We start from the raw sequence: 25,529 nt of genomic DNA on the forward strand, positions 1-25,529 counted from the left end.
CACATGGACGTATTGGGAATGGTGGTGGTTTGGGGGTCTCGAACGGATACATGGAATTTCAATTGGGGATATTGATTTGATATTCAAGAAAATGGAGTTAGGAAAATGGCCACAAAATTGTCACCTTCCGGTGCACACTTGAGAACGCTTTCTTAAAAAGTATCGACAAGGCAGCGTTAAGATATGTTTAAGTTGGATGTGACGCTGCTGTCACTATAGTGCGTGGACTGGCCAGGTGTGCGGCTGTGAGGGCACCTGTTTGCCTCTTGCTAAGCCAGTTGCACTGAACGGATGCGACTGCACTGATTGCGCTCCATGGGAATAGAAATTGAGAAGACACAGACGAGCTCGACTCATCAACACGTCATCTCATGTTTCAGCATAGGCCCCTCCCCCTGTCTCCTTTCCCCTCTCGCTCAACCTCTCCGTTGACTCTTGGACGGAGGCGGCACAACGTTGGTGCGCGCACGGAAGATGGCTGACTTCGCCCGGCACGGCGAGCCCTCGGCGGCGTCGCCAGCTTCAAACGAGCCGCTGGGAAGCTGCCAGACATCCGCCGTCTGGCGACTCTAGAGAGCTGCCTCTCGTTACCAAGCGCAAATATTGACACAAGTATCAGCGAGAAAACATGGCAGAGACGGAAAAGGAGGGCAGACCTCCGGAAAATAAAAGGAGCCGTAAACCAGCTCACCCGGTGAAAAGGGAGATTCATGAAGAGATGAAGGTAACGAATCTGCATGCTGTGTACGCGTGGAGTGGTTGCGAGGAGTGTTCATTCAAGCACCAGTCGCCCTTACTGGAAATCAGGCACTCAAGTGGAATAGACCAACTTGACATTTGTTTGCATTTTTTCTTCATTTACCCAAGTTCTTTTGTTTCACTCGCGCGTGCACTTTGGCAGCGCAGCGCGACGTCTTCACCATCATCACTCACCGTTTAACAACAAGTTCGAAAGCAAGATTAAACATCCAATCGTATGTTTCTGTCGCTGTGTGAAATCAATGTCGCCGCCTGTGCTCATACAGCTTTCATGAATGCTTATTCGAAAATCCCGTCACCTCCACTATTCTGACAATAAACGCTCCATAATTAGTACAAATCAATCAATGGGGGAATACTCGCCTCCTCGTGCTGCGTTTTCTTGCCTGTGTATGCGTGTGTGCCGTCCGGCTGCCCAGATGTGCGTCTCTTCATTGTCAGCTTTACGCACTCGACAAGAGCACGTCGTCTTCCGTATTGGGCCTGCAAGGTTCCTTCCCCAAACCCCCTTTGATTCCATTCGTGGCTTTTCATATTCGAAGCCAGTGCGGTGAATTGTCGAGAAAGAAAGTGATCGCGGTGTTTGACGGCAGATGTTCTGCGTGTCGCTTTGTCTCCTCTGGCGGTGCATTGTTTGTACACAAAAACACACCTCCGCGTATAGTAGGCGGTCACACTAAGGTCATTGTGGAATTTTGTGTGTTGGACTGTCGGGAAAAGCACCGAGTTGCTCGAAACAACCTCTTTTGTGTTTGGACCCATCCAGGATGAAATCGAGTCATCTTCCTCTGTCGCTGAAAAACGAATACGGTCTGTTTTAATCTGATGCCATCTGTTGTTTTGTTTTTATTCCTTGTCATGGTTTTTATACAAATATTTGTACAATATTCTATGTTCATTAAGTTGAATTTGTAGCTCGTTTCATTCATATACTAACCTTGTTAACAGTTTTCCACCTGCTTATTCTTTTCAAGTAGTAATCTTGGAAAACCATCAGTGACATATTTCACACTATAATTAACATCATCCAATTATTTGAGTACCTGTAATTGAAACGTATTGAATCATCATTGACACAGCTGTCATGTCAGAAAATCTCAGAACAGCTCTGCACAAGTGCAAACCACAGTAAACATTGTTAGATGAATATCTCTCCAACAGTGTCAATCAAACTTGTGTACTATTGTCTTTTTTTTTTTCCAAAAAATATTGAGGCAGCTCTGACTGATGTGACATGCCCTGTTGCTGTATTTTTACAGTACACGATGTCACCCATCTACCACAAATGATGTGTGTTGTGTTGGGATATCCTGAAGGTTTTTATTTTTTTTTTTTTTTTTTTTTTGTATGTTAGTGCCGTTTTATTTTACTGATGGTTTCTTGGAAGGCAGCTCTTTAGTTTGTCACCATAAGTGACACTTGTAACCACAGTATCATTCCATCGTCCTTCCACTCTCATCGTTCAAGTGAATAAGCTTGAGCTCATTGAGCAAATAATACTAAGTCACTGTATAATAACCATTAGCAGACTGCATGGTGACATGTCGAGAAAACACCCACTCCAGCATTGCTGTCCATATGAAAAGTTGCATGAAATTAATGTGGTTCAGGTGTCAAAACACTTCTACAAAACAAAAACAAGCACACATTTCATCATTTCTGTTTAAAGACACAAACGAGCTTATAATCACATGCTAAAAAAGGCGGAATCATTTCCATTTTGCGTACAGTAACTATTCCCCTCCAAAATACAATTGCAGAAAAAAAATCTATTCCATACAGGTATTTGTACGTCATTTCATCTTAAATATGTTTGGCTAAAGCTGCAGTGGGAAAACAAAAACAAAAACACGTGCGCATACGCAAATGTATACAATGTTGCCTTGTGAGTACTCCACTGGAAATCTGAACAGTCTGACAGTGTTTCCTTCATCTGGCTGCAGCTCAACGTGCGCCATGGCAAAGTAAGCTGTGGTGAGTAATCACAGGAGTGGGCAAGAAGCGGAGAGGAGAGGCAAAGAAAGGGGAGAAAGGAATGTACGGAGCACTGTAAAAACTGAAACCTGAGCGTCTCCAGCGGATCAAATATCAAGCAAAGGAGAGGGAAGGGGGACATGCATCTGCAAAAGGGATACTTCACATGTGGATTTGGGAATTTGAGCATCGTGTTCCGGGTCCTGCTCTGGTTTCTGTCCACTGTCCACTGCCTTCATTAATGGAGTAAAGAGGCTCGAGGAGCCCACATCAATCAATTCCAGTCTGCATCGTAGCTGAAAGATGCTCGTCACTTATTTTTGTTTTCGAAAAACTGAAATAACAACTTCAAGAGTTCTGCTTATTGCGTTACTGCGTGAAAAGAAACATGGACCTTCGGGAAGTGCTTGAAGTTTGATGGAAAATATTTTGGCACTTGCAGAGTTCTATAGAATCTTTGACCGCTCCTCTTGACAGAATTGGTGCAGTTCAATTTGGTGGCTTGCTGACATGGACTTGTTACTTTCGAAATGTTCTCAATCGGAGTTTAAGTCAGGATATTGGGAAGGCCATTGTAAAACCTTGATACGAGCCTGATTGAGCCCTTCCATTGCCACTTTCCATGTCATTGTGCTGTTGGACACCCAACAGTGCCCAAGCCGCAAGCTTTGAGCTGATGATTTTGGAAAAAAATGGAAGTTGATCGTCCTTCTTCATTTACACCAGCAAAACAATCCCACCCACATATTACGAGCAGCGCAATGCATGTTTTTCTTGGGGTCAAGGCCTCATCTTTCCTCCTCCAAACTTATTGCTGGACATTGTAGTCAAAGGCCTCAAATTTTGTTTTGTCTGACCGCATAACTTTTCTCCAGAAGTTCTGATCTTTGTCCATATGATCAGCAGAAAACTTAAAAGCGTCCTTCTTGCACAGCAGCCTCTCAGTTCCATGCTGATGCAAAAACACGCTCGACTGTGTTGACACTTGTATTCCAGCGGCTTGTAATTCTTGTCAGATCGGCCTTTTTGGTGATTCTCCGTCAACTTTTCACCCTCCTGACCAATTTTGTCGCAGCAGCAGGTGATAGCTTGCATTTTCTTCCCGATCATGGTCGTGATCAACACTTTCTACTTGACAACAATTGCTTGTGAACACCTGCAGATGCTTTGAGATGGCTCCAAGCAACTTTCATGACTTGTTCAAGTCAACGATTTGCGTTTTCAGATCAGTTTTGACACGGCTGAGCTCCTTTGACTATCCATTGTTGCATTTGTGGGCATTGTTATCCAATGCGCCCAATTTCAATGGCCTCAGAGAAGGCACAGTCGCTCATCATCACACACAAGAAGACGCAATCGTATGAAGCTCATTCATGCTAATTCATGCTGCTCTATGTACATTTTTGACCCAGCACTCACTTTTTCTGATAACAAATAATAGTCATAAAAGAACCAAACTTTATGGATGTTTTTAGTGACAAAGAATTATGTGGTCTAATCACTCTATCAGAGAAAAACTGGAGTTGCAGAAATAACTGGTCACTCAGGAGAGACCTGACATTATGATCTCTCTCTCTCTCTGGATGGATCTTTTTCTGGAATATTTACATATACTGTATTTTTTAAATGTATTTAAAAATCTCACATACCCCTGGAGTTCCTTCACGTACCCCCAGGGGTACACATACCCCCATTAGAGAAGCGCTGCTTTATAGTATGGGACAGAACGATTACATGCTCTTCTATTAGATGACAAAAAGTCAAAATAGCCAGATTTTACACTGATTTAGAAATATTTATATATATATTTATCATTATTTCGTTATACACTAGTCATACTTGTTGTGACTTTTTTTTGTGGGGGGGTTCGAGGTAGGGAAACATTGTATTAGTATGCAGCCAGTGCCACTTCGTGCTTGGAGGAATTTGTGGAATGAAATCATATATCAATGATGTACATATTATGTATACAAAATACGGTATATGTACTATGTACTTGTATAATGTATGTATCTGTGTATCCGAACCGTGTTGGTGGCTGATCAGTGCATCACTGCTTCCTCCATAGCTGCCCAGAGTCCACGTTTGTGCTTTTGCTTTGATGAGACGCCAACCAGGATTAGATTCCACTCGTTATAATCCTCCCACTTTCTCCAACTTGTAGGGGGACACAAGGGACAGAGTGCTCAGAAAAAAAAAGTGAGACACCAAAAGGCAAAAAAAATAAAAGAAGATGCTGTTTGCTTCTCCTTTACACTCTTTTTCTTTTGCATTTAATGTGACTGACTGCCACTCTTATTATTTCATGTGAAATACAAAGATGATACCTCATTAGATTGCAGGGTTTGTTTTTCTTTTACCCAGCTACATTATCACAATTCTTGGGCATCTTTTTGTACATAATTATATGCGACGTCAAAAGGAAAGGGATGCGTTTTGGTTTCAGAACTGCCTGAATTTTTTTTTTTTTTTTTTTTTTTGTTATGTGATCATGAAAGTAGGATCCCTTTTGAAAAGCTGATGTTGCAAATAATAACAAAATGTAGGTTAACATTACTGAATGTACATGCCAACATCATCTTACCGTGACTTGGACTGTGGCTTACCTTCATGTCACATCCACCCACCGCCCAAGCCGCCATTGTGGTATTTCGTATCAATACAGATCAATAGGTACTGTCAGCGGTCATTAACAATGTTCTGACTCAGAGTCGAAAAAGCTTTGCACTTACTAACGGTGCTAAGTGTAGCAAAGTCAATCACAGATACAATACACAGTGAGATACGAGGGGAAAAAACCCCTAATAAGGACATTCACTTACTTTGTAATATGCTTGTAGAACTTCCCTATTGTGCTAATAATACATGAAAATCGTAAAAGTTCACTGTATAGGTTACTTCATAGCTGTGCTTTGGGCCAGTCGGTTTGATAACTGTCCTCATGTTAACTGGGCTTTTTCCACATTAGTTTTGCATGTGATAAGATACAATACTACGATTACCCTCATTTTGTATTACATCATTTTTCCGATTGTAATTTCTGAGCATGTTGCTTAATTTTGTTTCACAAAGTGACAAATTGTGTCACTGCTGATCAGACTTTTGTTTGTGTGCAGAGTTTTGCAGAGAACACCATGAACGAGCTGCTGGGCTGGTACGGCTACGACAAGGTGGAGCTGAGAGATTCGGACAACTTGGATATCGGCGAAACGCCACATCACATCTCTGTCCTTAAAGGTGCAAGATGCAAGAACACTGATGAGATATGCACACATTGAAATGTATACTGCAGGTCAGACAGTTGGTTTGTGGTCCTGCCTTACCCGACTTCATCCACACTATCACATCGTAATCATAGGAAACATCAGCACTAAGCAAAAATGCCAACTTACAGCATGCAACAAACTGTGGCGTCATCTGGAGCAGTCTGGAATCAATCTTTAGCTAATTAAGTGACAAAACAAAAAAGAGTGCAAACAAAGTACATTATAACCCACCAGCAATTCTGATTTGCAAATGCAATCAGAATTATGCTTTGTTAGTCGAAAGTTGGCCCTTACAATTGTTGCTCTGACGAACCAATCAGAGGACGGAAAATGCTAACGTCATAACGAACCATGATAAAAGGTTACACATGTATACGAAACCAAACCACATGACATAACTTTGCCTTATGGTAGGTTCACACTGAAGCTGAAACAACATTTTGCCTCACATTTCTCACGCGGACTTTTACAAACGCAGTTTCTTTCTTCCTTCGCGTTACGCCACAACAGAGAAGAGGAATGGCTCCTCCTCCACCACTGACAATACCTGAAATCACTTCGCTCTGTGTCCGTTTAGTTAACGTTAACAAACAATGCAAAACACCACAGACATGCTAACAAACAAATATCATGTGTGTCATGGTGTTATAAGAACCCTTTAAGCAGAAATTCAAACGGTTTCTTCCAGTGGCTGCATACAGAAAACTCAAAGGCTGCAAGGGCCACTTAGACATTATTCACCTTGAATTTATTCACAGTAGCACTCAAAAAGCAATCCGTCAATGTCAGTAAGAATATGCTTGGGCATAAAATATTATGTTTGTATACATTATATTTATCTATAAAGAAAAATAGCTATGTGATGAAGACTAAAGTCAAGGATTTTTCCCACTCGAACTGCACTGGCTGTCATGACTCGGGTCATGCAGGAGTAATGTTTCAAATAGAGCAATGATTCCAAAAAGAAAAGTTGAAGCTGTTTAACGACGCTGCAAGTTTAATTTAATGTCAAACCAAATATAAAACAAACACAAAACAACCATATTTTAGCCTTTCAGTCTGCTAGCGTGATGCTAACGGTAATTAGCATCTAGGTCACGGTGCTTTGACACACACAGGCAAGTGATTCACAACCTTTATTGAGCAAAGACATATTTTAGGTAAAAAAAAAAAAAAAAGAAGAAAATGGCACCAAACAAAATTGTCACAAAAAGTAGGAAGACGTGTCAATTATGTACATTCTGGCATCGAAAAGATCATTTGTTCTGTCCATCACCGCAAATTGCTGTTCATGTCATAATTCATTTGCAGGTATACTGGTGTGTGCGTGTGTGTGTTTGTGAGTGTGTGCCTGGTGGCATATAACGACCACACACAACCCTATTTTGTGATCCCCACAAATCTCAAGTTATAGTGCAATCCATGGAGACTTTTGTTTCAAAAAATCACTTTGAATGTAAAACCACATTGTTAGGGATGAACCAGGGCCAAAATGCTGTTGATGTGTAAAAATAAATATCTGCTCTTTATTCTCAATGTATTCTCATAGTTGCTTTCAAGGCCAAAGCACTGTCAGAAAAGTATATACAATATGAAATCTATTCATTCTGGCAAGCACCTAACCGAAAGTGAAGGTTCTTTGCGCTGTCGTGATGGATGATGGATGCATCTTCTCATCTTCTCTCATTTCCCTCACAGAAACCTTGTTGCCAAAAATCCCAACTTCAAGACAGAGCAGTGAAGCGTCTCCAGATGGAGCCAACAGCTCACAGTGTGTGCCAAACTCCAGAAACGGAGTCTCCGAACACCACGTCGCAGCGTCCACCTCCACAGCCAGCAGCAAGGAACACGGCAACCAGCCCATCACTGTCCCAGTCATGCCGCCGCCACTGATCAAGTCACCAACAGGTACGGGGAGCTTCACTTTACACATATACGGAACATACACTAAAACACAAGAAAGTCTTGACAGGACACGAGGCGATAACACTTATCAGATCACATGGGCAAGTCCCAACTACTGTTCAGTCGCAAGTCTTCACCTTCGAGTCTCAAGCGATTCCAAAGTCATTTTGTCTTGGGCAGTCACAGATGATATGAAGTCAATTTAAGACACACTTCACCTGCATCCAGTTATTGCGTAATAACATTTCTGCTTGAGTTGTACAGCTTTCGTGGCATCCGACTTGAGCAAGCTGAAGACAATCAAAACAGCCGATTGGACATTTCCAACTTTGCGTGTTGACGCGGCAGGCAGCAGGGACAGGTGTCTAACGAGCTGGCTACCTTGTTTTTCTCCACCTGCTCAAAGTGTCAATATCGGCCGTAAACTCTCCACCAAGGAAACGTCGGCACTCCTCGACCAGACCGCGGCATCATTATCTCTTGCACAGGAGGTTGTTACGCCCTGCGGAAGGTACGAGCCGCCTTGGCATCGTCTCGGCATCGTCTCGGCATCGTCCCCCCGCTGGCCCTGCCTTGGCAGGGGGGAAACAGATGGTGCGGCGCCACTTAAAGCCCAGTCGCCGGCCAACCGCTCGCCCCGCAACCCCCACGCATGCGCTGAATTATTCATGGGCCTGCAAAATCTAGCAAAGGCCCTTTTGAAGTGCCGCTTCTTATACATTTATCAGGATGGTTTGAATAATCGTCGAGGGTGCAACTCCCTCCTCATGCAGATGTGCATGCTTTGCCATGCGTGGCTTGTGAAACATTGAAAAACAATCCACCTCATGTTGAAAATGAAGACACTGTACTGCATTGTCAATCCACCTTTGTCCTTGCTCCTGTTCATTATGTCGCCCATTTTTCTTGTTTTTTTTTATGATGAGCAGTGGGCACGAATGAGAACGCACATAAAAGACGCTTCGATTTCGATGTCGAACAGAGGCGAAATATCAGTTATGCATTTGGTGTCCATTGTCCTGTCTGGAGAGCCTGAGGGAGTGATTCTCTTAATTGCCAGTTAGTCTTTAACTTCAAATGGGATGGCCCTGCAAGTGCATTAATCCCAACCAGAGGTGAAAAGCCCGGCCAGCATGCGACGAGGGGCTCGGCGGGGGCGAGAGACTAATGGCTGTGCTTTTTTTCTTCCCGCCCGCCTCGTCATAATGTGAAAACTCAGAGGATCTTTCTTCACTTACCACAACAGCATCAGCACTAAAAGCCTGCAGCTCGTCACTGGTCACAGAGTCGCAGCTTAACACCGAAGAGCCTGTTTGGTGTGTCACTGAGGGTCTCTTCAAATTATTTGTTGCCCACACTAACCTCATTGCAGCACTGCGGCGACATACATTTTAATGAGGGCATAAAACGTTTGCAAGATTTCAAGATATTTTTAATTAGGCTTACCGGCACAATCGAATGCAAGGCTTGAATGAATAAAACTTTCACAATTGACATTTTGAGACTCAAAAAAGATAATAAATAGCAAAACTGAGAGTCAAAAGATTTTTATGATTTTGGCAATGGGCCCCAAAAAAACGTCACTGTGCATGTCAATACACTTTACGTCTCTACATGTGGGAAATAGTGGGCGGAAGGCCAGTACGGGACCGGATCGGGCCATCACAATGCGACAGAAAATGTCATATTTAGATAAGACGTTTTTTGTGTGTGTTTTTTTAAACAAGCAAACAAACAACGGTCCATGATGGACTGTCAGCGATTTCCGCTCTTCAGAGACACGACGTTCAATGCTACTTACGCCACAGCAGCTAGCTAGCAATGAGCTTCAGCTGGCTAGTATGGCCAAATATATGACACAGTGGTCATCACCTACTGTACATGACAATGATGAAGTTACTTTTGGCCCAACTGTTTTAAGAATGCGGTGTGGCTGATGTCGGGCTCGCACTGTTTGAATTGAACGATGGAACACCTTGCGGAAAGAAGCCTGGATGCCGCTTAGCTTCCTGCCTGAGGGGACGGGAATGTGTTGGGTTGATTGCTTCCTTGGCGATGCAGAATCCTCTTTCTGCATCTGCTGCTGGCGTCTGAGCGGCACTTTATTGTCCTTTTAAGAGCCTCCTCTTCTGCCGCCGTGATGCTGACGCTTATACAGTGTGCCACGTACATACGCAAATGAATACGTTGGGCACCTCAAACCAGGCTCGGGAAGAAGCAAGCGGCTCTCCTGAACTGAGTTACTGCTGCCTGAATTTTATTACCTCTGCCAAGCCTAAGAGCAAGCGAGAGATAATATATCCTTGTCATTTGTTAGTTAATAAGTTGGTGGAATTATGCAAAGCGGTGATGGATGGACGTGTCGTTAAGGGTGATGTATGAGCTAAGGAAGATCACAGTACATTTGAGACAGATCAATCCGGGATTGAAGAATCGCAGCCAGGACATGAAATAAAGTGAAATAACGTTCGATTGACTTGCATCGGCGTAAAGGTGGCAGAAATCAAGCACAGGTACGTTTTGTAGGTCTGCGCTCTTACATATGTCACCAAACTTTCAGAAATCTCGATGAAACGTACAACCGGAAATGCTTCTTTCAACCTACTGGAACTTTTTTTTCCATCAACAACAAAGTGACCATTATATTGTCACATTTGATAGTGACGTCATTTGTTTGCATACTTCTGACCAGGTTCTCAACTCTTTAGCAATTTTTCAAATGCTTGTCTTACCCAAGGTTATTTTAGTTCATGAAAACTAACAAAAATACTCGAAGTAAAATTGAAAAAAGAATTTTGTTGACCAACGTTACAGTTCTGTTAACCGTTTCCTTGCAGACGGCGATGCAACCAGCGTACAGATCATGTGCGCCTGGTGCCAGAAGATCGGCGTCAAGCGCTACTCTCTGAGCATGGGCAGTGAGCTGAAAAGTTTCTGCAGCGAGAAGTGCTTTGCTGCCTGCCGCAGAGCCTATTTCAAGAGGAACAAGGTAAAGGAAGTTCAACTGAATCATCAGCAAGACAATAACATGACACTTCATTGCAGCTCTTTTTCTTTTTTCTTTTTTTTAGGTTGTATGATTAGCTGCTTGCATACCTGATTAGGTCAGTTTAGTGTATGTACTATGTAAGGGTTGAAAATGGAAGCTGAAAATGATTAGCGCTCACTGACTGCTTGTGAGCAGCATTCGGAGATTTGAAATGGTTAGCGGTTTCTGCTATCGTTTGGAAATATTTCTTAAGCGATGAAAGGATTGCGAGTGTCCTTCACATATAAAACAGTCCAAAGACATGTTTCCATTTCTAATGTCACAACATTTATCAAGCTGATGAACAATGAGGTAAAAGTTTCCAGTTTTGACGTGTCAGATGTTCATGCAAACTTTCGGTGCTTTGCTGCCTTTTTGGAAAAAGGAGCGCCGTAACACCTGATTGAAAGGCAGCATTCGCACTTTCTGAAATTGGGCCGTCTCTGTTGCCAGTCAGCCAGGTGCACATATACGTTGAAGATATACATCTCTCGTTGACGGAAAATGTTCATCATTTTGTCAGGTTGGCCTCGAATACAAAATGTAGAATGCATTTCACCGGAAAGCATAAAGCAACACCTGAAACCTAAAAACACCTGCGGGCGTGATGACATCATCAGTTTTCACCGGCATTTTGCTAAACAATCTCCTCTCTGTCTTAAAGCTGGAATATTTAAGGAGTTACGCTGTGAGTATGTTTTGTGCTGTTTGATTTTCCCGCTCGTCTGTCCTGAAGTCGCTTCTTCATCCGACACGATCATCACTTCCTCTGCAGCCCACCGGCACAATGAGCAGCAACTTGTCCGCATTTCCTTGCCACCGTCTTTCGTTGTCTGAATGTCATCATCAGCCAAACTATTTGATCTCTTTTACTTTCACGCTGCACTTACCAAAACTGTCTTGACAATGTCAATAGTTGATATTCTGATGCCCAGAGCTGCAAGTTGTAGGTAAGACTCACGTCTTAACTGTAAATGTCAACAAGTCCCAAGTTATGGGCTTTTCACACTGCACTTAGTTTTCTTGGTGTTCGCACGCAAGAATGACAGCGATCGGAGGCAGATTGCTGCAATTTATCAATGAATTGCTGAGTAGATGATAAAGCATGGCGGCACGGTGGCCGAGTGGTTAGCACGTCCGCCTCCCAGTTCTGAGGACTCGGGTTCGAGTCCAGGCTCCGGCCTTCCCGGGTGGAGTTTGCATGTTCTCCCCGTGCCCGCGTGGGTCTTCTCCGGGTGCTCCCGTCTCCTCCCACATTCCAAAGACATGCGTGGCAGGTTGATTGAATTGTCCCTCGGTGTGCTTGTGAGTGTGGACGGTTGTTGGTCTCTGTGTGCCCTGCGATTGGCTGGCGACCAGTCCGGGGTGTCCCCCGCCTACTGCCCAGAGCCAGCTGAGATAGGCGCCAGCACCCCCCGCAATCCTTGTGAGGAAGAAGCAGAAGAAAATGGATGGATGATAAAGCATGACATTTGGAACAAAGAGAGGCTGAGGAATAATTGTGACAGCTTTTTGTTGAGGCCACAAAATCTCCCCCCTGAAGACCTCCGATCGCCATCAGCATCTCACCCGAGGAGCCTCCTGCGAGCGTGCGGGTGCAGAGTGTCGCTTCATGTCCTCGCAAAAATGTCAGCTCACCTCAAACGCGCTCGTCTACTCGCTTCACACGTGCCTGCGGTTGGCTTGACAGAGAAGCAGACCGAATGAGCGTCGTGAATGTGCGTGCGTGCGTGTATGACTATTGTGTTGTGTTGTGTTGTGTTGGAAGCCTTGCGGCCTCCCTCTCACAGCTTCGGGGCATTGAGGTGATTATCTTGTAGCTGCCAGCTATTTTCTTCCAATAAAGACACAAGTATGTGTCACTAACGAGGCGTTTGGATTGTATCGTTCCCTAAACTTGTTGGAGAAATGAATCGCAAACGGCGCTGTAAAAAGTACCAACATTTTGGGTACATGGTGATGATGGATGAAAGGCAGTTGCTGTCTTCACTCCTGCACAGGCAGTGTTGAATGTTGAATGTTGAATGTCGAATGTCGATGTGCGAACGCGAGCGGTTGTCTTTCTCTGTATGTTGTCTTGCGTTTCACCAGTCGAGGCTTTCGTTTCGTCCGCCTTTCACTTGAAGTCAGCCGAGCTCAGCTTCAGCTCCTCGCAACTCTTGAACACGGTTGGCTTGTTCTTGTGACCTGTGCGACGGCACTGGGGTCGAATCGATTGTAATCGGATCTAATATAACATTTTTTATGAGTGAATAGATCTCCTCCCGTTTGTTTTTATATTTGCTGTCAATGCGCGCGTCAACGCTGGAATTAACTGTCAGTGGACTAGAAAATGAATGAATCTCAGGGGTGCATCTGCCTGTACGTTCTATTTACTTGATTTTGAGTATCTACTAATGCTGAGTCTGAACCGATACCTCGACAACGCATTAAGAAGATAATGTCCTTTTAAGCTTGATGATAATATGACGTATTCACTTATTTGAGCTGACTTGCTTTCTTCCCGTAGTAAAAAGTACATTTGATGTTCAGAGAGCTGATTGAGCCGACTATGGTCCACACAGAAACACCTTTGAAGTATTCAGTGTTCCCTCGTTTCCCGCTGGGGTTAGATTCCAAAAAAGGTGACGTGGCAAATGGCCCATGTGTCGGACTTTGGATGCCTCTCAATTAAAAGGGAAGAAAAGATCAATCAATCCAAGAAGAATGTGCATGCATACGAAGGATGGATTCATCCTTCTAGAATTTTCATAAGGCCCGTCTTGTTGTCTTGCCTGCCACGAGAACAATGGCTGCATTTGAGATCAGCTCGGCTGCACTTGCTTGTGTTTGTCTTTGGATTCTGGAATAAGCCTGCGAGCATTTTTCAAAATGCAGCTTTGTTGGCAGGTGATGGGAAACACACATGCACACCTGATGGCAGCCGCTAGCTTATCTATCTATCTGCCTGCCTGCCTGTCTGTCTGTCTGTCTTGTAGTGAACACCTCGTTTACAGTGCCAACACCTCATTAGTCCAATATGCAAATAAATTGGCGTGGGGCCAGCGGGTCAGAGCGCAAACTGGAGATGCGTGTGCATATGTATGCGTGTGTGTGTGTGTGTGTGTGTGTGTGTGTGTGTGTGTGTGTGGTGCCAAGCACTCGCTCAGATCCGCCCAGATGCGTGTTTTTGTTTGTGTTAGAGCGAAAGAGACAGAAAGGTCTTCTTCGTTTGACCCTAGACTCTCTGAGTTTGTTTTCAATCCCTTGTGGCATTGTAAAATCTTGCTCATCTTGCTATTTTATTCTTTTCTTTAATGGGGCGAGCGGGGATCTCACCCACGTCCTCCGGTTTTATCATTCAACTAAAGTTGTGGGCCATCACAGTCCAGGATGTTGTTTGAACGCTTAGGAAGTGAGGTACATAAAACACTTTTTTCTTCAAAAAGAAAGCATTTCCGGTTCCGTTTGTTAACACAACATTCCCCCCATCAGGCTAAATGTTTGGCATCTCAGCCTGTCAGCAGCATGTCACCAAATGAGCAGGCTAACATTACCTGTCGAACGTCAAGCAGGCCAACTCTGCGTCTCTCTTCAGCCTTCCCAAGCTTCCTTCAGCTCTCGACAGGCTGTTGCATCGGGTTCGGCTGTGTTGTGTTTCTTAAATGACTTCCCCAGTCTGTTTGCCTTTATTTATCCGATATTTGACAATTATATGAAATAGTTAGAACCGGTGTTGTTCCGATACCGATACTGGTATCGGGAGAGCTCGCGGTACTGCATTAAAACAATGTTACCGGCATCGGCAAGTACTAACAAGTCACATGCCGATACCATTATTTCCCACACTAATATAGGACTTTGGATGCAGCATCTTGTGTCTTGCTCGTGCACGACATTCACTGATTGATGTGTGACATGTTCACTGCATGCTGAGCCAAGATATCCTATTGGGCCTTGAATGCTCTCAACCAATGGCATGGCAGCTTTTTCATGTTGGGAAAAAAACAAACAAAAACAAAACACCTTGGCATCGGCACAGTATCGGCCGATGCCGATACTGTAAAACTAGGAATGGGAATTCAAGTTAGGATGTTTTTATGCCTTTGATTTCAAATTGAACTTAACGAGTGAGTTTCAGATGGGTTGCTTCTCAAGTGAAGTGAAGGAAAATGCCACTTTCAGTTATTTATCGAGTTGGACAAACTAAAAGCACACAAGGAGCATGGAGAACATGCGACCAATTTTTAGTTTCATATACCTCAAAACTGCTTAAAAAAAAAAAAAAATATTATTAAAACCATTTAACAAAAAAAAATGTAGTGGTTTGCGGGGCTGTCATTTCAGTACATTTTAATGGGAAAGAATTGATTTGATATAACAGTATATTTACGTTTTTAAAAACATGTTTTCTACTTCTTAGCAATTTGGCCAATATTGTGTCTTTACTGTAAATAGACTGAACTTCCGACTGTGATCTGTGAATATGAAACGATTACATAAATTATCATGAGTGAAAAGGCATCTTTGGCTTGTGCTTTGTGCGCTGTCCCTTAGCGAGGCGCAACTGCAGCAGAAACCTGAATTAAGTGGAAAATTATTCCGATTAAGCAGACTTTCATGGAGTTTTAACTGTGTTGGTATCATTTACATTTTATTATCATTACATTTTCTTTTTATTTGGGCTTAGATAAATGGGCATTTGAAGGCGCACTCACTGCTCAGCAATGCATGAAGACTCACTTCCCGGCTCCCACAGTTCAGTTTCAAATACTTTTTTTTATTGGTTTACCCTTAAACCAAAGTAAAGTATTTGCCCATGTTAAAGTCACCATTTCTGTTGATCATTTCTTTCCCATTCTTGAGTTTCTTTGTTGCCTCTGTTCACTTGTTCATTTTGTCCATCCATAAAAAGCAGCCATTATTTCTCCCCCCAGGCAAGAGACGACGATGGCCTCGGTGGGAAATTACTCCAGCACAGCTTTACTCAGGACACGCCCAGAATTGTCTTCAAGACAAACAGCGATGTGCTTGTAAGGACCCCAACCACTTACCACCAGAGCGCTTCAGCTTCATGTCTGACGGCGCAAAAATGTTTTCATGTTGTTTGTATTAAAGGAGGAGCATTTATGACTCCAGTCATGACAGAATGGACTTGAGCATGTTAAAGCCTTCTGATTAACATTATGGCCTAATTAGTTGCCAGTTGAATCATTCACTTAAGACTCAAATGGAAGTAAGCAATTACGTCAGTCCATGGATGCGCACACGAAGAATTGTTGCGCCCATTTGAACATATGCAGTTACTAAAACAACGGCTCCGACCACAGGATAGTATTGCAATACAAAGTTACGTTAAACATCGCTTTCATTTTTATTTTTTTTTCTTGACCGACAGAGCTTCGCCACTGTCAGATTTAAAAATATATATATTGACGATAAAGAGAATATTTCGTTTGAAAAATATGATAAATGATCAAACATGAACCTCCACAGATGATGATAAAAAGCATCTCTTTTGCCTCTGTCATCAGGTTTTTAGCCATTTAAGCTTTGTCTTCTTCTTTTCCGCAGCCATCTTGTTTAACATCAACAATTTCTTTTTGACATTCATTGCACGAAATCTCCTCATCCTCCCCTAAAACCTGTTGGTCAGGGTCTATTTGCTTTGTGAAATATCGAACTGCTCAAATAAATGCTCACATACAATCTCTTACATTTACTATCATCGGATCATTGGAATCTTTGGGGTCACGAGCCTCGTCATTAGGTCAGATGGCATAAAGATGAAGATCGACTGGCGAAAAGCGTGATAATTGTCGTACTGCAAATGGTTAAACTGCGCCACCAATGACGGTGGAAATAAATGAGCATAATTAAATTCAACGGCAAACATCTGTGTGCAGGATGTGAAGAGCACAACTCCATTAGCGTAATGTGCAGTGGAGTTTAAGTGCTCTCCATCTGTATTTCTGAGTGAAGAAACATTTGAACACATTTAGAATTCACATTTCTTGGGCTTGCCCTTAAATTCAATTGATGAAGATGGCTTTTTTGACTTAAAGTCACAACGTTAACTCGGAATTCCTAAAGACTGAAATCGCTGAACTTTTTGCAGCATTTGTTTTTTGTTAATTCCCAATGAATTGCCTTTTCCTGACTTGTACCCCTTCAGTGTATGATGGCTAAAGTGTTAAGTTCATTTTGTCATTTTGCGAAACGCAACTTTGATGAATGTGATGCTGACTTGCTGTCCAACAAAAGGATGTATCTCACAATGTTGATTCTGATTTCATGCTTTGGTTAAAACTCCATTCATTTATGACCAATGGATTATTCAGTTGCTGTTCAGAAGACAGATCGAATGCGTTTCTCTCCTTCCGCTGCTGCCAAAGAGGATAAACCAAATGTTGCTACGCCGTGGGCTAAAATAGTTTTTCCGCCGCCCGTTTGCTTCCTCCTGCTTATTAACATTCAGTACCCGGGGATCTTAAGGATGTGTGTGATGGATGATTGTCGTTGAGGGGTCTGACAACTGATTAATGCCTTAATTATCTCCAGCAAGGACCCGCCACTCCTCCCGGAGCTGACAGAGTGAGCTGTGTGTGGCCTAACAAGTAACACTGTGTTTAGGGCTCGCCCACTGCTATCTGCTCTACCAGGGTCACATTCATTCTCTTCCTCAAGAAAAATGTGCTCGCTTTGTTTCCCAAAAGGTGCACAACAGCAATGACAGTGAGCAGCAGGTTGTTCAAGGGTTAGCAACAAGGACGTTACCTGAGGAATTTCAACACTTTTAATCAACCGTGAGATGCTGTCAGTGAAGTATATCCAACTTTATGAAAAGGAAAATCAACTTTAGTCATGTTTGCATGCAGATTAATGAAGTACTATTGTGACTGAGCAATTGCCACTGGATGGGGTCCGTTGATTGGCTAATGGCTCACGTTACAGGACACACACGATCTACTGAGAGACTTCTTCTCAAATGACTAATTCACCAATCCAATGTAGCTACGTTGACAATTGGCGCTTTTCCACCGTACCGGTTCCGCACCGAAGCGGCAATTTTTGTCCCCGGATGTTAGTGACTTTTTTGGGGCCGAGCCGTTCCGTTGTAACCGCGGTTTAGAACCCTTTCGACAGCGGTTCTGCAGCGCCGGTCGTCGGGGGACTAGCGGGGCCGTGACGTCACCTGTCGTCTGATTGGCCGACAGCAACGCCGGGAACACGCCCATTCCCTTGTTTTAAGCGAGAGAGGCGGAAGTGCCCGCCGGTCTTCGCCAAAGTCATCAAAAAACAGTATATACAATAAATATAATAATGTTGTACAACAACGCTTAACTATATGTACAATTTAAAAGGTACTTGTGGGTGGATTAGTAATGTTTGTGGTTTTAAAAAACATCGCCAGGCTGGTGCCGTGTTCCGATTGACTCGAATGCGAGCTCCAGCGGCAGACCTCCATTCACAAATAGCTTCTCTTGTCTTCTATACAAGGCAGCAAGGGCACAGTTCCCTGGCAGCACGTTTGTGCAAAAGCATGTACGTTATTCAGTCAAAGTTAAGTGTTTACTATGGAAGTTAAGCATTGTTTTCTTTTCTTTTATGTATATCTCCAGATGTTTGAAATGCTGTTTTGCTTAACAGGGTACTTCAAAAGGAGAATGTGACCTAATTCAATTCAGAATGTCTTTTTAAAGCAAGGTGACTGACACAGTATGTGTACTGTGTTTTCGTCTTAGGTATGTGACTGGTGCAAGCATATCCGCCACACTAAGGAGTATCTTGACTTTGGGGCCGGCGAACGACGGCTGCAGTTCTGCAGTGCCAAATGCCTGAACCAATATAAGATGGACATTTTTTATAAGGAGACCCAAGCGGCACTGCCCGGAGCTCTATGTAACGCAGGACATGGGCTTGGGGGTGAGGGGAAGGCAGAGTGCAGTGGCGGTGTGCAGCTACTCACTCCTGAATCCTGGGGAACACCTATATCGGACATTCGTCGGAAAGCTCCCTCTCCTGGAGGGCCTCCCATCTCTTCAGCTCCTTGCACTTCATCTACCACCTCGTCCTCAGATGCTCTTTGTTCACCCTCCTCCTCTTCCTCCTGTGCCAAGATCCCCACACCTCGACCGCACGAGAGCCCTACCCTCCCACCCCCTCCCATACCTACTTTGCATCCAGCAGTTGGGGTCCCTCCAGGGAGTCCTCCGATGGTGATGACCCCCCGCGGACCAATGCCTTTGCCTCTGTTTATGGAACATCAGATGATGCAGCAGATCCGGCCTCCATTTCTTCGTCCGTCTGTCCATCCAGGCGGACCCAACAGTCCCCTGTCAAACCCTATCATCCCCGGTATAGGTCCCCCACCTCCTCCCAGGACTCTCGGTCCTGCTTCTAGCCCCATGCACAGACCCATGATGTCCCCTCATGTCCATCCGTCGTCCAATCCCAATCCTGGTATCATCCCTCCCCACCCTGGTCTCCACATACCAGGTTTCCCCCCTTTCCCCTCAGTCAACATGATGCCCAATGGACCCATCCCTTTTCCACCAATGATGAACTATGGCATGCCATCCTTAGCACCATTAGTACCACCACCAACCCTTTTGGTCCCTTACCCTGTCATTGTACCCCTTCCAGTCCCAGTTCCCATTCCAATTCCAATCCCTTTCAACCCCAAATCTTCCAGGAACCAACCAAAAAATAGTGACCCTCTCTCCAGTGCACCTTTGTCTTCAGATATTTCAGCATCTGGACCGTCACAGTCTCCAGGATCTTCTGGAGGAGAGAGAGTCAAACAAAGAGAAGATCCTTATGGTGTCGAGTGTCTCTCTCTAGGATGCTCAGATAGTAACAGGTTGTCAATTATGAACATGACTGTGAAGGTAGAGGATAATATGAGAAGCTTGTGCTCAACTGGTGATCCTGGACAGCTGGAAGGAGTTATTGATCTAACTGTAAGCCAGAAACCATGCCAACAGCAAGTCATTCCGAGGATTCTGCCTAAGGTTCGTGTCAAAGTAGAGGCAGAGGTTGAGTCAAGATCTTCACCAGATGTCGGGCTTGAAAGAGAAGTCAATGGCTGTCATGATCTTGGAGAAAGGTCCGCATTACAGCAATCCCTCACTGATACCGAGATGATGTTTGGGGCCACCAGTTTGGAAACACCGAATTCAGCTTCCAGCAAAACAAGATCTCCTTTCATCGCTAATCTTGAAAGTGACATTACCCCACCACCTGCTGCCAGCACACCAAGGAGCCAATCCGACCCTCTCCCACAGATCCAAACGAACCCTGCTGCCTCATGTAATGTCATTGTCAATGGTACAGGATGGCGTTCACTTCATAGTCCTACTTTGAATTCGGACAGAACAGGGGATGGGCTCACAGAGAGACATGTTGCGGAGCACCCAGCAAATGGTGAGTTGGAACGGGAATCCCTAAAAGAGAACAATTGTTCCGCCAGAGAATGGGAATCTGTGAAGCGTGGCTCAATTCAAGACCTGATGGTAGATGCTACAGAGGGTAAGCCAGACCCTGACTCCAATTTGGAGGAGGGCGAGCATGCCTACACCCGGCCACTGCTATCTACTGGGGGTTGCGTTGTTGTCCAACCTGGGCCGAAGCCTGGCACTGAGAAGACAGCCATCCTTTCCTGTTCCATCAGTGCACCATTATCAGCTTCTGGAAGCCCTGAGCTGGAGCCCCCAATGAAGAGGAGGTGTCTGCGAATCCGCAATCAAAACAAATAAGGTTGGTTTCGTGTCCTCCCACAATTTGGAGCACAGCTGTTTGCGCATCATATTAGACCGATACCACTGTTTTAATGCAGTATCGGGGCCTCTGCCGATACCAGTATCGGGATAGGAACAACGCTAATTTGAATGAAATAGAAACGAGCTAAATGGCATATACAATAGATTCATTTTGGGCTTTGATTATAAAAAGGTGAAAAAGCCTGTTAGATGAATAACATTGATAAATTGCATCATAATGGTCATGAAAAAATTCCGAACCGATCTTTATGTGGAGACATTTCATGGTGTGTGCTAAATTCTTGAAGAAAAAACGTCAGGATGCGATAAGTCTGCAAGATAGGCTGCTTTCTCCGCAGCAGTCCCATAATTTGATGTTTAAAATAATGCCATTCCACCACAAGTCAACGTTTGTGTGCATAATCCTTACCTCGACATCTTAAGGAGTAATCGGAGAGGCCTTCCTTTATTTGCCCATTGACTGTTTCTCCTCCTACTTTGTTTCGCAGATGGCGACTCCGCTGTGCCGTCCGCGCCGCAACCCACACTGCATACACACTCGGCACGTGTCCTTGTCATCAAGCAATCTACCAGCATCACAACTCGCCTTTGACTTCTCCGAGTCACTTCATAGAGAAGATGACAGCACTCTCGTGGTCCGTGTAACCGATGCTGTCATGACAAGTCTTGAGGAAGCTGTCAGTGGGACAGCAAATCTCGCTGCACAACGGCCCCGCGTCCTCCAACTTACCAATAGTCCCTGTCGATTCGGGTGCTCTCTCCATTGTCTGTTATCGATTGGGTGTTTGCAAGTTTGTGAAGGAGTCATTATTTTCGACAGCACTGTACTGTGGTCCAATTGGAGTCACACAACACATATGAAATAATTGCTTCGGTGTGCTACTGTCGCTCCAAAAACACAATTGTTGCACTCTTCCTTAGGCCTTATTATGACAACCGGAAAAGTGCACTTGGCAACCCAACACTGTTTTCTGATTTGGATGAGTGTAGCTGCTGCAAACGTCAACAAGATATTGAACGCACGCTGACAAAGAGTCTATGAATAATCATGAATATTAACTCCGCAAATACTCCATCACGGTATTGCGCAACCTCTGTATTTATCTGCGGCTTTCATTTGTTTTGTCTTAAACATGACAGACTTTCTGGAGAATGAATACAGACCCCTGCTGTTTGAGAGCTGTGAAAACATGGCCGCCTGTAATGGCGAAATGACACTTCTGGTGGCTCGTACTTTTCTCTCATACATTAGCAGTGCTGTTACTGTCACAGGGCACTTTGAGACTGATGTGCTGAATTGAGAAGCCAGCTTTTATAAATAATTCTCTTGGCGCCTGCCGAGTAAAATGGAACACAACAAATAATAAGAATAATCACACACAAGTCCATTTAAAACGTTTGCCTCTTGCTTGACGTTTCATTTCATCTTTTATTTTTTGCCCCAAAAAAACATTTGTTAAATGTGTGTTTTACATCTAATTCAAGAACCAGTACCATCCATGAGCTTGCATTGAAATTATACTAGTAGGGAATGTTTTACTGGTGGATGAAATAATGTATGATTGTCTGTATACTATTGGCTTGTGGTGCATGAAACACCTTGTAAATTGAAAGAGTTGCCAAAATAGGGAGCACTTAGCATCAAGAGTCATTTGTATTTATTTTTTAACCTTTTTCCATTTTAACTGTCATGGTGATGCTTTTGTATGTCCAAATGAGGCCAACATTTGCGTGTCTTATTATTCCTGGAATTGCACATCAGTAGTACGCATCCTCACGCGATAAACTTGATTTTGTGTGTGGGATGTGAGGAGGAGGCGAGTGCAAGCAGCAGTGCAGATTTCAGAGTGCAATCGTCTGCTGCCTGTTAGTCATGCATTTAGCTTCACGTAGCTGCTTGCCAAGGCCTTGTTTTGGTGTCACTTGAAACATTTCCTCTCACTTCTCCCCAATCAATGTCAATGCCAGTGAAAAAGTCATTTTCAAGCTGCCCTTATCTGCTTGTTTCTGAAATCTGCTCTTCTTAAGCTAAACACACACCACCGTGTTCATAATCATTGATGCTTTATCGGGAAGCGAGATTAAACCAAAAAGTCATTTTAATTCAGGGGCCACTTTCACCCAAATTGGATCTCAAGTAGGGCAGACCAGTATTCCATGGTCTATAATAATTAAAATAATAATAATAAGAAGAAAAAGTCAAAATATTCACTGGTTTTTTTAATTTTTTTTTATTGCAGATTAAAATTATTATTATTTTTTTTGCATCAAATGCTGCATAACAGCCAAATTTTAAAATGGCATTTAAGTGGTCGTCAGTCCGTCCTCACGTGAACAAAATTAGCAACAGTTCATTTTGCGGAAAACTGCAGTTTTTATTGTTTCATGGGCCACATTGGAGCCCCTGGTGGGCTGGCTCTGGCCATGTTAATAACTCGGCCTTGAAAATGCTTTCTGCCCATCATAATTAATTGTCTATACAGTATTGGATAATGACATGGATTTGAGGGTCACCTACAGTGAAGAACTTTGAAAACATTTGTGTGTGCTGCTTTCAGAAGCATACGTAGTGTGTGCACTAAAAGTGAAATTGCTGTGAGACATTCCAAGCAAACTCAGGCCAATATCATCTCTATCCATAAGGTAAACGAAAACAGCCTATATGATCTGGAATAATAATAAAAGTGAAACCTCCGCGGTTGGCACACAGTCTTCTTGAGAACGCCGGTATTCAGAATCAACTTTGACTATATTCACAATCTTCATCACCAAACACTTTCATGAATTGATCAGGCCCGGTTTAAAGGAACATTCGACAGCATTTTACATTTCACTTTTTCATTCTTATTGGTCAGATATTATAAAAAGTGCATTGTGTGCATACCGTACTGCTTTCACGGGCACGCCACCACCACTTTGCATTACAACTCAACTCAACTCAAATGGATTTATATAGCGCTTTCAAACAGCCTGACAGAACACACAAAAACAAACATAACATAAAACATTTCTTACTGGTTTCATGGTCATCTGTACATTTTTGTTGGCCTTTTACCCTCCTGTCATGTGATGCAGGAAGAAGCCAAAGAAAAAGCAAAAATCACGTGTGACAAAATCACTTGCTCACTGAGAAAGTCTCACAAGATTTGTTGAAGTGTTCCGAGAATCCACCTACAATATTTGGATACTTTAGAAATACATTTTCCCCAAACTTAGATCAAGTTCATAATGATATGATTGAATTCAGGGTTGCTTGACTTTGGAGGATTAACTGTGTTATAGTGAAGCTGAGCATGTGTTAAAAACATGGAAATATGGCTGTGTCCAAATTGTGAAAAATCTGTGAAATCTTTTTCGTTAAGCCCTCTAAATTGCCGATATTTTTGCTAAGCTAAGAAACTGCAGCTCAGCCTGTCTTCAACAAGAAATTAAAGGAGCTAAATTGTGAATTCAATGTCTACTTACTCGTTCAAAAGTTCTTTCCCTAATAACAAAAGGATTGTTGACATTTTTTTTTCCAGTTGGTCTTTGCCACCATCATATCTTACGTCATGTCTGTCTCTCTCTCAAATAACACAATTTATACTTCGCCCAGTGTTAATTTGCACAACATTGTGACGTCTTTGTAAAGCTAATGATATTGAAGCGTCATTATTAAGTGGAAATGCCGCTTCACAACAAAAAAAAATCTCTTTTGATGATCGACTGCAGGTTGGGTCCATCTCTATGAATTATGCAATGACAACCAACCTAATCGAGACTAGAAATGAAAAACTTCAAATTGTTTCATCAAAAACAACAGTGAAGTTGCCTTATCTCTTGCTTGAATAATCTCTCCAGTTAAGACAATGATGCTCACACTCTGAAATGGATTCTCCTTTCTTTGTACGAAACAAAATTTACCAGAAACAACGTTGTTCTCTTGTGTCAATGTATAGATGATCTTTTTCTTTTTTTTTTTTCTTCCCTGTAACTTGTATGAATTGTCACACTTTTGCTCTCAACCCAAACGTCCTTGTTACCAACCATCTGAATTATCTTGTGGTGAACTGTCAATCTTTTTGTGTACATTTTAGATTATTATTTATTGTTGACATGTTTTACATTTGCAAATAAGAAAAAAAGTGACAAGGGTTTGACCTGAACATTCTATTTCAATGTAAATGCCAGCTAGGAGAGCAATGAAATTCTTTTGTAATTATTAAAATGGACAAAACAACAGGATGAGGAGATTTTTTTATTATGTGACCAAAGTTTCTTTGGAAAAAAAACTTTTTTGTGTTGTAACAGTATTTGTTAGTGAATTGCTTATGAAGAATAAATAAGAGGCACACACGTCTGCTTCACATTGGTCCTATCTGTACAAGTGAACAATCTATCTGTACAATGAAGAGCATAACCATATATTGTCTTCATTTATAACGGACAAATGTATCATTCATAGAATAGTGTAAAGTATGACAAATTAATATACATTCACGACGTTTTATCCTAATTTATATATTTATTTTATTTTATTTTGAGACTTGTTCAAGGTCATGGTAGGACCGCAGCAAAAAAAAAAGGGGAAAAAAAGCGGTTTAAGCTGTATTGCAGCGCCATCGTATGGCTCATGTGAGTACTGATTTCATATCACAACAGGAAATGCATTCATGTTTGTTGGTGCCCAACGCTTGAACTGATCAAATGCAATAGCTCAACTAAATATTTGAAAAAGGGAACCACAAACGTGTTGAAGTTGCAAAACAAACAAACAAACAAACAAACAAACAAAATGCTACTTCCTAAGTCAGTCATGACTCGAGTCAGGACACATGTTCAAGTACAGGCACAGGA

The 25,529-nt window shown here is 43.0% G+C and overlaps 1 protein-coding gene across 4 annotated transcripts; it reads left to right on the top strand.

Annotated features, from left to right (window-relative positions):
• The first annotated feature begins 235 nt into the window (after positions 1 to 235).
• Positions 236 to 25,028, top strand: sobpa (sine oculis binding protein homolog (Drosophila) a). Of its 4 annotated transcripts, XM_077538457.1 has the most exons (7): positions 236 to 724; positions 5,850 to 5,970; positions 7,698 to 7,907; positions 10,742 to 10,893; positions 15,849 to 15,944; positions 18,657 to 20,670; positions 21,182 to 25,028. In XM_077538457.1, exons 1-6 carry the CDS (start codon positions 629 to 631, stop codon positions 20,667 to 20,669), a joined length of 2,688 nt encoding a protein of 895 aa, XP_077394583.1. In that variant the 5' UTR covers positions 236 to 628; the 3' UTR covers position 20,670; positions 21,182 to 25,028. The 4 variants fall into 4 exon arrangements, with proteins under 4 accessions (XP_077394583.1, XP_077394584.1, XP_077394586.1 ...); XM_077538458.1 differs by lacking the exon at positions 15,849 to 15,944; XM_077538460.1 differs by lacking the exons at positions 236 to 724; positions 5,850 to 5,970; positions 7,698 to 7,907 and adding an exon at positions 7,970 to 9,220.
• Positions 25,029 to 25,529: the final 501 nt, after the last annotated feature.

The sequence above is a fragment of the Festucalex cinctus genome, chromosome 12 (genome assembly GCF_051991245.1).
Source record: "Festucalex cinctus isolate MCC-2025b chromosome 12, RoL_Fcin_1.0, whole genome shotgun sequence".
In the NCBI taxonomy this organism is placed as follows: domain Eukaryota; kingdom Metazoa; phylum Chordata; class Actinopteri; order Syngnathiformes; family Syngnathidae; genus Festucalex; species Festucalex cinctus.

What these genes read in the sequence shown, in the direction of transcription:
- sobpa (XM_077538457.1), top strand. Translation starts at nt 629, where the DNA reads ATGGCAGAGACGGAAAAGGAGGGCAGACCTCCGGAAAATAAAAGGAGC. An exon ending in TCACATCTCTGTCCTTAAAG is followed by an intron (nt 5,971 to 7,697) that starts GTGCAAGATGCA and finishes TTTCCCTCACAG; the next exon opens with AAACCTTGTTGCCAAAAATC. An exon ending in AGACAAACAGCGATGTGCTT is followed by an intron (nt 15,945 to 18,656) that starts GTAAGGACCCCA and finishes TTTTCGTCTTAG; the next exon opens with GTATGTGACTGGTGCAAGCA.